Here is a 14,604-nt window from a genome sequence, read left to right as displayed (position 1 = left end):
TGGTAACTGTCCTCTTGACAATAAGTGCCTATTTGAGAGGGGAAGAATATCACACTTGTGGCTGGCTTCTGTCTCTGACAGTCACTTATTGAAAACCAAAGGCCAGATGGAATTTCTTCTTTTTTGCTTTAAGATTCTTCGCTGATTTTTCTTGTTGTTCAAACCTAACAGGTATGTTCTCAAAGCACCGTTTAGCTATGCAAATCACCACTAAGGCTAATGGTGCTGGAGGGCTCTGGCCCCAACGGATGGAGTACAAGACACAGCTCAACAGGTTTACTACAGAACCATTCAGGGAACATAAAACACAATCAAAGGAGCCAAGTAAAATGGCCTAGATGAGGCCTGGCCAATTAATATCACTGGAACATGCCCAAAATTCCACTTTGGGACCTGTAAGACATTAAATTCTCAGTGTAAATTTGCCCTAATCCAGTGCACAGTTTTAGGTCTTTCCCTGTGTTGCTTCCCAGCCATTATTCTGCTTGTAATAGATGAGCCCTCTCAGCCAGGCCCCAGGTGAACGCTACAGGAGCGGTGCCCAGGAACATTCACGCCTCCATTTGCTCATGGGAAAATTACTACGACCACGGGTCTCTGCAACGCGGCGTGTCCAAGCTCTCACGCGTGATCTGACAGCGTGGCTCAAAAGTGAGAACGAGTTTGATCTCACATCATGAAAGCATCAGAGTTACTCTCACAATTCAGGAGCAATCGGAAGAGTACTCAAAACTGGAATGGCAGGTGGGACTGAGGACCAAGATTGAAGTCCATCAGCAGAGCTTGTAGGGATCGCAGAGCTGCAAAAACAGGGCTGCCAGAGACCAAGATTGAGGTGACAGTTGTAGGGTGTGTTACTAGAATTGCAGGGGTGCAGAGGCAAGGATGCATGGGCCCCGGAGTGGGAACAGCAGAAGATGCGGCAGATGAGGACAGATGTGCATTGGCAAAGCTCCGTGGGCTCTGAAGTGCTAACAGAAGTGAAAATGTGTGTTAGTCACGTCTATAGACGCGACTCAGACCCACAAGGAGCTGGTGCCATTTTTACACCGTCACTGTTCTGACTACAAGCAATCTTTAACCGATTCCTCCCCCTTCCGAAGCTCTTGCTGCTCTGTGGATTTGTTGTGAATAAGCCTCAAATCTCCTTTCGGAGCCAGTGGTATGTTCTCAGTTCGAAGCACAGCAAATGCCAGCAACACAAGCTAGATGGAAATACATGCAGCCCGGCTGCCAGCAACAGCCAGCACCAGTCTTTGGGCAGAAACGTGACTAACAGATTTTTCCCAATTGATTCAAACCAACAACAATCATCAGTTAGTAAACTAACTGCCACCAAGAGAAAAATAAAAGTTTATTCTGTGATCTGCAGCAATTAGATTTTCTTTCAAAACTTAACAATGGAGGGGAAGTGCATACTTTAATCATCCACAACTCAAATTAAGTTTTCCCCTCTCTACATCTCTGGGAGAAGGGAGCCAGATTGGAAACATGCAAAATAGCTCGTGCATTTCATTCCAAGCTGCAGCCAGGCATCCGTGATAAGCCAGAGTCTATAACAAGCCTTAGCGGATGCATCCGCTTAGGCAGCAGTTTCAAGACAGACGATGTTATTTGAAAGAATGAGCGCCAGCTCCCACAGTGAAGGCAGCCGGGCAGGGTCTTCCACCGGGGAGGAAGGTGGTGCTTTCTACAGCTGATCCCTAACGAACGAGAACAGAAAGGGAAAGAAATACAGACACACACAATCCTAACGTTTGTTACAGCACAGAGGTTCCACACTTAGCCTGCTTATCAGGAGTGCTCAACATGCAAACAGCTCCCACTGAATTAAGTGGGAGTGGCAGACGCTCAGCAGCTGCGAAAATCAGGCCGCCGTAACACCTGTATGTGAAATCTTTGGCCACCTCCCTGAAGATTAGTGAAGGATCACTCATTACACACAGCACATTCTCAGGAAAGGCAGCAGAGTGAAACCGACACAATCACTCCAATTTCATTCTGCTGCGTGGGAAGCTGCAGGGACACAAGCATGAGAGGAGAGTTTTTCTTAAAGGATCATACTCCTTAGGTATCTATCACAGGTATTCTAGGCACTTAATATAAAACAGGATATAGAAGCATATATGAGCTAACTGATGGTACTGAATAGAAAGTGTCAACCAAAGGCCATTTGTCAAGGTCACCCTCTGGGACCCACTGCTCAGAGCTACCCCACTTGTATGAACTGGTTGGAAACTGACAGATAACCCAGTTCAGAAAAAGAGTAAGTATCCCAACAGGAATGTGTTGGCATCAAAAAACCATCATCATAATGGGCACTAATTGGCTTCCTTGCTGGCAGACTCCGCAGAGAAGCCAAGGGACTGAATGAACCATGGAGGCCAAGGTGATCTCAGCCCTAGAGGAGGTTCCTCTGTTATGATGATTTTGGGAGGCTGGGAGGGACCCATGTACAGAGGAAAGCTTACACTACTGCTGCCCTATGAATCAGAGGCCTTCCTACATGGGACTGTTAATCACCCTTTACATGCACTAAAATTAAAGGAAATAATGGGGGTTGCAGTTCCAAGATAGGGTCAGTATTACAGCCTCTTTGGGGTTGAGGGAGAGGATCTGGCAACCAGAATCCAGGGATAGATTAAAAACCAGGCCTCTCGGAAAACTGACAGCTTAGGACCTGATCAGCAGGAAAACAAACCAATCCTGGACTCCGCAAGGCATGCTCAAGCCAATACTAACCACAAACTTCTCGCCGTTCTGCTCCACGTGTTTGTATGTGGGGATGGAGATGGGCACAGCTTGCTTTTCGGTGTAGTCATAGAACGACTGCCCCAAAGAGTCGTCGCCGGGGTCGAGGTTATCAGCCTCATGGGGCGGAACGGATAACACTGTCAGTATTAACTCCTTCTCTCCTGCTCGAATCAGGTCCACCACCTGCTTGTGCGTTGCCCCTTCTACATTCACACCATTCCTGGGAAGGGAAAAAACAATAAGGCCATAAACAAGGCAGATGTGCCTAAGGAGTCTCAAAACCAAGCCAGGATCAGCCCCAAAAAGTGTGAAAACAATGTGGTGCTTCTTATTTACTCCCTTTACAACACTATTAGCTGAAGCTGCCTCATATCACATAGTTTGACATCCAATGTCCCTTCAGGGACTTCCACCACTCATGAATTTGAGCCAATATCTAGTTAGCTCCCAAACGTAGGTTTTGCAAAAAATAAAATAAATAAGAACCCACTTGATGAATGGCACTGATTTCAATTTTATGGCAGCGGAAATAGGATTTGCGATTTAACACTTCACTTGCAGTGCTGGGAAGCCAAACACTACCTGTGGCATATGCCAATCCAAGAGAACTGAATAGATTGGATCAGTAGAGATGGATGAAATTTTCTCAGCAAATAGTAAATTTGCCCAAAAGTCCATTTTCCAGGGCACCCAAAACTATTTGCAAATTCAGCTAACAGATTCCGCTGGAAATTCTTTTTTTTTTTTTTTTTTTAAGTAGTATCTTTCCAAAATCAAAAGTTGTATTTCACTTAGAAATTTTTCTATTTTTTTTTCTAAAAAACAAAAGAAAAGGGGGAACCTCAATCCTCCCAAATGACCCAAAAAGCAAAAATACCAAAAACATTTTGCTTTGGGTTTTAATTTTTTTCATTTTTGGGCAAAAAACACAAAAAAATCAGTTATGGGTTGAACCAAACCAATTCCCCCCCAAACACACACACGCTTTTCAGTTTGGCCCCCGGATAGAAAAATCAAATTAGTCGCTCAGCTCTACTGACCAGTTTAGTTTCACTCACCAACCTGTGAAGTCCAAAAAGTAAAAGATTCATTGATGGTAAAAAGCCCATTTGATTTTAATCCATGATCAGTTTTTGATACTACAGTATCTTAAATAATGCAGCTGAGACTTTTTTTAATACAAGTATGCTCTCCGTAATTTTCAAAATAGGTTTTACATATGAGAACTACAGTTCTTCACCTTCCCAAAATGCTCGTTGCTAAATAGGTCCCTGGAAGATGAACTCTTTGCTTTCAACTTCAAGCACAAATCTAAGGAGATCCAAGATTAAGGAAGCAAAGCTTTATAATGAATAATGTGCATTGTTCCAATCAGGCAAGGGAAGGTTGACCCTCAAAACAGAAAGCAGATTTGACAGATTTTAAGGCCTGAGGGGACCACTGTGATCACCTTGTTGACCTTCTGCACAACACTGGCCAGAGAATTTCATCCAACGATTTCTGTACCTAATCCCATAACTAACAGTTGAGTTAGAGCAAATATTTAAGTTAGGAAATAAGCCCAATGTAAAAAAACTGAAGGCTTGAAACTCTTGACACTAAGTGGTCTCTCAGAACTGCAAATGTTATTGCTCTCTCAAACTGCCACTGGACAGTCAACCCCTGCTAAATTCTGTTCCAAGGATAGCCCAAGAGACAACAGACCACACCTGGTTACCAGTTTTTAAAGGCATTTGTTTTGTAGTCAAATAAAATCCACCCAAACATAGCGGTTTTGTTCTCTCTTCCAGTTCTGGGGAGGGAGAAAAAAGCCTGTTTTTCTCCCAGATAAGAATTCAATTTAGCAGCAAATCTCCATAGATGGTGTCAACGGAATAGTCTCTGTCAGGGCTTGGTATCTGAAACATCCAGTTGTATAAACAGGAACTGTCCAAGCTGCATCCTTGCTAATCAGCCCAGAAGCACTGGAACTGGGCTGCAGGCTCCAGACAGAGAGCGCATGTCTCATCTGAAAGGACCGGGCCCCCTTCTCTTCATTAACTACACAGGCTGCTCAAACACACACACTTGGAAGGGCATGAACACAGAATTAGCTCAGGGATAGAGCGATGAGAAACACCTTTAATCTTGGGGTCACTGGTTCCAATCCAACTAAAGTCAGAGTGACCAAAACTAGGCCCCCCGATTTGTTTTCTTGCTACATAGGACCTGCTCTGTCCTATCAGGTTAATTGTCCATCATGTCCCATATACTCCATGAACACCTGATGCTTCAGAGGAATGCAAAAGAAAAGCTGTGCACACTTGGTTATGGAACGCTGCCCATGCAAGCAGAGGAAGAGAATTTTTTCTTAAACACGCCCCCTCAGGCAATTCTGTATCTCCCTCCTTGAGCGTGAGAATGGATTTTCATCATCTAAGTGCAGAAAGCCACAAACACCACTCACCGAATTATCCAAGCCTGCTTGAAATGCAGCCACCATTTTTAGCTTTCTGTCCTTCCAAATTCTCCCTAACGCTGAAATCAAAAAAAGGCAGCGCTTGCCACTTAATATCCAGTACCCTTTATCGAGCTTTTACTTACAGAAAGATCCCCGAAAAGATTGTCTAAACTTACAAATCCGATCCAAGGTTCTGAACCAAGCCTAAAAAACTGCTTAAGAGGGAACTCATAGAAATAGATAGGATCAAACTGTCACAGCCCGGTTCAAGTCACCCTCTAAAGCAGGGTGTTAAGCACAGTCGTTAAAATACTGTTCAAAGCTCTATGCAGCTATACCGTTTTAAAAGATGAAAGTGAACCTTCCCCACACATTGCCTTCAGGTTCTTCTGGGCTTAGAGGACTTTGCAGAACAGTGAAAGCTCTAACGCTTTGAGCGCCTGAGGAAGGTGGAAGTACTTTGTGTATAATGGTGCTGGTACTTAGGGTTTGTACACACTACCACTGATGTCACTCAGGAGTGTAAATAAGCAATAAGTTTCACTGACCTAAGCGCCGGCGTGGACAGCGCTCTCTCCCCCCGCCAACATAGCTACTGCCTCCTGGTGGTTTTATTACGCCAACAGGAGAGCTCTCTCCCATCGGCATAGCGCGTTTTCACCACACACATTACAGTGGTGCAGCTGCACTGCTGTAGTGCTTCTAGTGTAGACTAGCCCTTAGTCTCATTGTGCCTCAGTTCCCCAACTGTAAAATGGGGATAAGAGCACGGTTCTACCTCATGGAGTGGCTGTGTGGATAAAAACATGAAAGCAATGGTTTTCAATCTGTGACCCAATCAGCACACAGCTGCTGTCCATGTGACATCCTCAGGGCCATACAGGTACAGTAACTCCTTGCTTAACATTGTAGTTATGTTCCTGAAAAATGCTACTTTAAGCAAAACGATGTTAAGCGAATCCAATTTCCCCATAAGAATTAATGTAAATAGTCGGGGGTTAAGTTCCAGGGGGGAAAAAAACATATACATATATACACACACACACACACACACACACAGTATTTAAACAAACAACTGAATACTGTACACAACACTGATGATTGTGAAGCTTGGTTGAGGTGGTGGAGTCAGAGGGTGAAAGATGGAGGGATATTTCCCAGGGGATGCCTTGCTGCTAAATGATGAACTAGCACTCGGCTGAGCCCTCAAGGGTTAACATAGGGGTAGGCAACCTATGGCACGCGTGCTGAAGGCGGCACGCGAGCTGATTTTCAGTGGCACTCACACTGCCTGGGTTCTGGACACTGGTCCGGGGGACTCTGCATTTTAATTTAATTTCAAATGAAGCTTCTTAAACATTTAAAAAAACCTCATTTACTTTACATACAACAATAGTTTAGTTATATATTATAGACTCAGAGAAAGAGACCTTCTAAAAACGTTAAAATGTATTACTGGCACGTGAAACTTTAAATCAGAGTGAATAAATGAAGACTCGGCACACCACTTCCGAAAGGTTGCCAACCCCTGGGTTAACATATTGTTGGTAATGTAGCCTCACACTCTACAAGGCAGCACAAATGAAAGGAGGAAACACAACAGACGTATGGCAGTGGCTGCAAACATTCCCTGCGGACGCTAATGTGATGATGAACCCAGGCTATCCCACTGGAGCGTACCACTCCCTCCACTTTCCAAAGTGCCAGGGGGGAGGGGAGGGTGCATGTGTGTGTGAGACAGACACACTGTGTGTGTGTGTTTGTGTGTGAGAGAGAGACACGCACATTGCCCCTTTAAGTACGCTGGCCCCACTCTAAGTACACTGCCTTTTTAAGCAGATCAGCAAGTTGAGACAGCAGCTGCTGCCAGCAAGCTCCCTCTGTCCTGAGCCCTGTCGTGTCCCCCCCGCTCTGTGGAGATGGGGTACAGGAGTGGGGGGGCAGGAGCAGGGGGACACCCTGACAACAGCATCCCCTTCCCCCTGCACAGCAAGCAGGAGGTTCAGGGGAGCAGCTCCAAGGCAGAGGGCAGGAGCAGCACACGGCCGTGCGGGGAGGGAAACCTGAACTGCCCAGCAATTGATAGCCTGCTGGGCGGCAGCCGCACAGGGAACTTAGGGGCGCTGATAGGGGGGCTGCTGGTTCACCCTGGTTCCAAGCCCCTACCAGCTAGCTCCAACCGGCTGCTCTTCCTGCAAGCAGTGGACAAAGCAGGCGGCTGCCAAACAACGTTATAAGGGAGCATTGCGCAACTTTAAACGTGCATGTTCTCTAATTGATCAGCAAATAACGTTCGCTGGGACAGCGAGGAGTTACTGTAGTATATATATTGCGTGGCTACAGCCCACATAACACATTCAGAGCTGCATATGCGGCCCACAATAGTCAATAGTGTGAGAACCGCTGCATTAAAGAATGGAAGGCACTGTGCTCCTAGCAACGAGGGCCGGGTATGTACCTAAGATAGATAGTTACCTAAGATCTGTCCTACAGTCCCTCATCACTGATCACCTCCTGCCACAGGATTACCGTGTGTATGGCTACCTTTAAATTCCCATTCTGGATGATATAATGCAGCCATAACTGTCAACTGAACCAAGCTGTCCGTCACTGAAATTTAGTGCCACATTAAAAATGAGACTCTCTCATTTGTTCCATTCAACTGAAGTTCATGTGCTTCAAGTTTACCCTGCATGGGAAACCACCTCCATTTGTACAGAATTACATTGGGTCTGTAAAACCCCAGGACACTTATTTCACGAGTAGGGTCCTACCAAATTCACGGCCGTGAAAAACACATCACAAACCATGAAATCTGGTCTTTTGTGTACCTTATACTACTGTTTTACCTTATACTACACAAATTTCACAGGGGAGACCAGCATTTCTCAAACTGGGGGTCCCAACCCAAAAGGGGATTTGGGGGGCGGGGTGTGTCACAGTATTGCTATCTTTACTTCTGTGCTGCCTTCAGAGCTGGGGGGCTGGAGAGCAGCAGATGCTGGCCAGCCGCCCAGCTCTGAAGGCAGCATCACTGCCAGCAACAGCACAAAAGGTGGCAACATCGCGATCCCCCCACACACACACACACAAACACACAATAACCCTCATGATCCCCTTTTGGGTTGGGACTCCCACAGTTACAATATCTGAAACCATGAAATTTACTATTTTAAAAATCCTATGACTGTGAAATTGACCAAAATCTACCATGAATTTGGTAGGGCCCTATTCACGAGGCAGCAATGCTATCCCAGAATCGTTTCCATTAGTGCTGTTAAACAGTGCTGCAATGGACAGCCCTAGAGACTGACGCCATCAGTTTGTCCATAGACGAGGTTCAGCACAAGGGGCCGCAGGTCATGTTTTCCTCACACTGTCTGCCGCCTGCGTGCGTCAATCCAGACCTGAAAGGGGGAGCGGGGAGTTGGGCAGAGGAGAGAATTCAGTTACCGTGGCCCATTCAATCCTGGGCTTCCCGGAGAGACTGCCAAGGATTGCCAGTTGTGATGGTGGGTTTTGGTAATATGGACGACTATGCAATAGGAACTGGACAGATTCATTTCACAAGGGCTACAAGATGGAAACAGTTTTCAGTCACTCCCACCCTGAGCTGGTTACGAACTAGGACCCCAACAGAAAAAGCTAAATACTCATTCCCCGTCACCAGAGCCATCCCCGTCTCGCTCCTGACAGAGGTCATGCCAGTGAGAAACAATCAATTGCCCTCCTCTCCTCACTCACAATTTCTAGAGCTTGCTTAACCATGCCTGCATCCAGGCTGATCTGAAAATGGCTGCTTCCTTGTGCAATTGGATACATACAGCCCCAGTCCCCTTCCAGAACCACACTTCCTCCCAGAGCTGGGAATAGAACCCAGGGGTCTCGCCTCCAAGTCCTGGCTCGAACTACTGCAATGTATCATTTCATTTGCACAAAAGTAATAGTCTGTGAAGGCCCCCCCGCCACCCAGTCACTTAATATATCAACCCAACAGGCTTCTTTATAAGCCCAGACATGATTTCAATGGCAGTCCTGCTGCTACTCCACTGCACTAGCCCCCAGCTCCGCACTACGAAGGCGCTGAAGGGAGCAGTGCAATACCACAGGGGCCAGAGGACTAGCACCTGCGCAATAAAGTCACCATAGCAACTCAGCCAGGAGTAATCACCTCCAAGCCAAAGAACGGGAACAGTACATCATAAGCAGGGATCCTAGTTTTCTGTGACATAAAAACCAAAATTCTCTGATAAAAAAATCAAATCAGTGAACGAATGAACAATGAAACGCTGAACTTTAGTTTCCCTAGCCACAATATATACAGGTATCAGTTGAACACAACGTTTTAGTGAGGTCCAGTAGAACCCCGTTTATCCGAGCCTCCTTTATCCAGCTGTCTGCATTAACCGAACCACCAGCTGGCCAGCGCTGACAACGGTGGGGCTAGGACTGCCGACCAACGCCCCAGCTTCCCAGGGCTGGTGGTTCTGTTAATACACTGAAGCGGATACTGGAGCGCGGATAAATGGGGTTCTACTCTATGTGTTTTCATTTTTTTTTTTTTTTTCACAAAATATAAAAACTAAAGATTCTCTGTAAAAACGCAAATTCCGCATTTTTCTGTGGCAAACGGATTTCTAGGATCCCTGATCATATGGCATGGACAAATCAGAAGCCTCCAGAAGAAGGAGATCAGCTTAGCAAAACTAGGTAATATTTACTCAGTGATAGAACTGTTTGGTTTTACGGAGTTTAAACACACTGGCTCCTAAGACAATTGGACACTAGAGGATTTTTTTGGACAGGAGTGTGTTTTGTTTTTACTTCCGCCCTTGTCTGGATGTTGTAAAAAGGATATTAAGTTCCCCTTGTCCTTCCAGCAGACTCGCCCTGTCCCAGAGGAGAACTATTCATCCTCCAATTCAGCGCCTATCCAATCCGAGATGTCTCGCTGCAAGATACAAAGTTGTACTGAGCCCCAAGGTGGGAACCCTTAAACAGGAAGACCCATAGCATTCACTACTAATGGGCTGGAGAACCAAAACGATCTGCCATGACAAGGAACTTACTCAGTGACAACAGCACAACCTGCTGGGTGGCTTCAGCCAGACACCTGCAGTCCACAGCCCTTCGCCAGATTTCAGTCAGACCCAGAGTGCAACTGACAAAAACTGGCCACGCTTTTCCAGCTGTACAGTGCTAAGAGCAAGAGACTGTGAGTCCGGAAGTCGGGGGTCTATTCCCAGCTCTGCGACTGGGTCTGTGTGATTACGGGTAAGGCACTTCCCCTCTGTGCCCAATTTCCTCATCTGTAAGGCCTGGATCATACAGACCTACTTCACAGAGGGGCTGGGAGGCTCAATGAATGTTCGCCAAGTTGTTTGTTGAAATCTTTAGACAGAAGCAATTATGGGAGGACCAAGAATAGTTTAATGACTACAGACTTTGTGCCACCTTCAAGAGTTCCAACAGCTAAAGCAGAGGATAATTTAATCCGACTAGGAAGAGCCTTTTTAAAACCCCTACACCCAGGGGGACTCTCAATGCCATGACAAATGCCCCAGGATCTTCCCCTCCCACCCTTCTTTCTTTTCTTAGGTCTCATCAGGAAAATGATCAGTGACAGCGAGGAACAAAAACAGCTCCCCACCAGCAGTGCTGGAAACATTTTCCCCTATAGCTCCAACGGACAGGCTCAGTCAAGCTCAACGTGATCCATGGTGGCCAAGAGTGCGAGACAACAGCACAGCGAGGTACTTAGGAATGACGAGTTCTTACCCCTCTTTCAACATAAGCCTCTACTTGTACATGTTGGCACCATGAGACGTGCTGGTGATACAGACTGGTGGAATTACATTAACATAAGACAACGACCTAGGGGCTCTAGGAACAAAACTTCCGAAGCACCAAGCCAAAGAGACTGAGCAGAGGTTCCTGGTCCACAGGCTACCATGGCTGGAAAGAACAGATGGCTGAAGTCCCCTGCCCACTTTTACAGCTTCACCTCTGGAACGGGAGTTGCAAGGGGAGGAGAAGTAATCCAACGGGATTCTTGGCTGGGGGAAGGGGGGGGAGAGAGAGGTTTCTCAGCCCTATTTCCAACGGTGCACCCAGGAGTCCCCACCAGTTTGCTGCATCTTCCAAGTGCATCTTCCAGCAACGAGACTGTGTGGAGGGTCACTCAAAGAATACTGCACTCCAAAAAGCATTGAACTATGCCTGAACCTGGGCACATATGCAGGAAAACATCAGCAACCACGTTGGCAGTGAGAAGGAAGAAGCAGAGTGTAGTACCGTGAGCGATCATAATGGTCCCTTCTGACCTTAAGTCTATAAATCTATGACCGCTTACTGGGGGCCTTCATGTGGCCAGGGGCGCCTCTGCAGTGCTCTGCCCGTTTTCTCCTTCAAAGGGCTCATTAAACAAACCTTACAGTCCTCCGGAAAATTAAAAACATTCCCCACCTGGGATCCAATTTATTCAGTCCTCAGGTGCCCATTGGCCCTCCAGGCCCCAACCCAGTTCAGTCTCTTTCATTTCTTAGCTGGGGGAAGTAAGCAAGCAATACATCAGTCTCTCTCTATCATACAAAATATGCACAATTAAGAAGCTGAAAATATTAAGCTACATAATTGCTTAAATAAATGTATATCATTATAGTGTACCCACCTAGCAAAAAGATGGCCCAAATCTAGTGTAAAGGTTTATTTAGCAGTAAATCATGTTTCAAGTGTGAGTGTACCTTTCTTTAGAAAATAACTGAGGTACAAATGGGAAAGTTGATTAAAATTGAGGATTTTTAAATGGAAGCTTTCCACATGGTGATTTAAAATCAATCCAGCCTGAGGGGAAAAGTTTGAAATCAACTTTGTCCTCGCCTAGTGGAGAGCAAAATGCCAACAAAAGATTAACGCTAAAAGCTGCCTTCTCACCTGTGCGCACCTTTCAGACAACAAGTCCCAACCATCCCACTACTGGAGGAGAAAGTTCCAGGGACAAAATATTTGTAGGTTTTAAAAGCCACCTCTTTCTAAGGAGCTGAGCCAGCAGCACTGTTACTCTCACCACGATTTCATGCAGCATCCATCTCTGTTAACAGAGGACTCTTCCCCACCCCAGTCCCTCGCCTCTTTCTGTTCTTGACACCTGACTTGGAGCGTGTGTGTTCCGGCTCTATCCAAGATTCAGAATTCCTCCAAGTAGGTCTGTCTTTCAAGAAATATTAAAAGTCCCATAAAATTCAGTGAATCACTAGCAAGCCAGTCACACTCACTGCCTGCCCCTTAAGACCAATCCGCCTCACTAAAATCTCTCCCCGTTAATAGATTTGTTTTGAAGTGCAGAGTCAGGAGTCCAGTCACACAACATTCTTTTATTATAATAATGGGAGCAGGTTGCTAACAGTGGGGTGGAAAGAGCGATAATCTTGACACTATAGATAACAAGGATAGTAACCATACAGATCAGCGGCCTCCTCAGGAGAGGCCTCTGCTGGACATGAAGCTGAATCACCCTGTAGCAATGTAACAGGCCTTTCCCCACAACAGCTGCATCAGCCTCTGAGACAGAAACTTAATCATTTGCACCTCTCTCCCCCTACTCCTCTCACACTCTTACCCAAGCTGGAGTCCTGACTTCCTCCTTCCAAAGGCCACTGTGAAGTCCAGAAACAACTGACTAAATAACATTCACTGATCATCCTCCTTCGCTAACTGACCCCTTCTGCCCATAAAGATCTCACCAGTCTGCTGTGGACTGTACCAGTTCCTATCCTCAAACATCTGGCACAGGGGTGGCTAACCCGTGGCACCAGAGCCACATGCGGCTCTTTAGAAGTTAATATGCGGCTCCTGGTATAGGCACCGACTCCGGGGCTGGAGCGACAGGTGCCAACTTTCCAATGTGCTGGGGGGTCCTCACCACACAACCCCTGGCTCTGCCATGGGCCCTGCCCCCACTCCCCTTCCCGCCCCGTCCCCTGAGCCTGCCATGCCCTCGCTCCTCCCCCTCCCAGCATCCTGCACAAAACAGCTGATCGGGAGGTGCGGGGGAAGGGATGGGGAGGCACTGATCAACGGGGCTGCCGGTGGGCGGGAGGCGCTGGGAGCGGGGTGGGGGAGCTGATGGGGGCTGCTGACGTATTATTGGGTTCTTTGGCAATGTACATTGGTAAATTCTGGCTCCTTCTCAGGCTCAGGTTGGACACCCCTGATCTAGCACTTTGAGTTAAGGACTTCGATTGTATGGCACAATTCACCTACTAGACAGCGCAATACAGACTTACAGCAGCAGATTTTAGTAGTAGTGCCTAGAGGCACCAGTACTGGGGCCCCAAGTGTGCGGGGCGCTGTATAAGCACAGACAGCCCTGCCTCTAAGACAGGGGTGGGCAAACTACAGCCCTGGCCCGCGGGACCCTCCTGCCTGGCCCCTGAGCTCCTGGCCCAAGAGGCTCGCCCCCGGCCCCTCCCCTGCTGTTCCCCCTCCCCCGCAGCCTCAGCTCACTGCGCCGCCGGCGCAATGCTCTGGGTGGCAGGGCTGCGAGCTCTTGCTGGGCAGTGCGGCTGCAGAGCTCTGTGGTGCGCAGTGGCGTGGCTGGCTCCAGCCGGGCGGCGCGGCTGCCTGTCCTGGAGCTCTGGGCAGTGCGGATGTAGCGCCACCAATAACTGGTGCTCCAGGCAGCACGGAAAGGGGCAGGGAGCAGGGGGGGTTGGATAGAGGGCGGGGGAGTTGGGTGGTCAGGGGGTGGGGGTGTGGATAGGGGTCAGAGCGGTCAGAGGGCGGGAAACAGGGGAGATGAATGGGGGCAGGAGTCCCAGGGGGCAGTCAGGAAGGAGGGGGGGGTTGGATGGGGGCAGCGGGGGGCAGTCAGGAGACAAGGAGGGGTAGATGGGGCAGGGCCCGTCAGGGGACAGGGGGGTTGGGTGGGGCAGGAGTCTCGGGGGGACCATCAAGGGGCAAGAAGCAGGGGGGGCTCAGATAGGGGATGGGGGCCGGGCCACCCCTGGCTGTTTGGGGGAGGCACAGCCTCCTCTAACTGGCCCTCCATACAATTTCAGAAACCCGATGTAGCCCTCAGGCCAAAATGTTTGCCTGCTCCTGCTCTAAGAGCTGACACAACCCAGACAGATGAGAGAAAGGAAGTTACTTTCAAAATTTCAAGTAGGCTGGGGAAGGGGATGTAGTGAAAATTCAAGTCTTCACCTCTGTTGAATCCTACAGATTCAACTTCATAACTGGTCTCTGCCCTTCAAAGAATTTCAAACAATAAACAGCTCTAAAGAAGCACCACTGAGAAGTAAAAGCACAGATCCTTTTCAAAAACGTTATTTTGATCTGTGATGACATACTGGCAAGTGGTCCATCAGGAACTAGGCACTTCACAAAGGGTTGTGCAGGGTGAGCCAACC

The 14,604-nt window shown here is 47.7% G+C and overlaps 1 protein-coding gene across 3 annotated transcripts in view; it reads right to left on the bottom strand.

The window, feature by feature from the left end:
• The window catches only part of SNX27 (sorting nexin 27), a 50,665-nt gene that overhangs the window by 22,445 nt on the left and 13,616 nt on the right, over positions 1-14,604 (bottom strand). For all 3 annotated transcript variants that reach the window (XR_010593999.1, XM_065573726.1, XM_005293710.4), the window contains exon 2: positions 2,743-2,974. Coding sequence is in view for 2 of the 3 variants with exons in the window: in XM_065573726.1 (XP_065429798.1) it covers positions 2,743-2,974 (232 nt within the window). In the remaining variant the exon portion in view is untranslated. The remainder of the gene's footprint in view (positions 1-2,742; positions 2,975-14,604) is intronic.

Source organism: Chrysemys picta, chromosome 20, assembly GCF_011386835.1.
Source record: "Chrysemys picta bellii isolate R12L10 chromosome 20, ASM1138683v2, whole genome shotgun sequence".
NCBI lineage: Eukaryota > Metazoa > Chordata > Testudines > Emydidae > Chrysemys > Chrysemys picta.
Note: the sequence above shows the minus strand (reverse complement) of the source record. Positions and strands in the feature narration are given on the sequence as shown.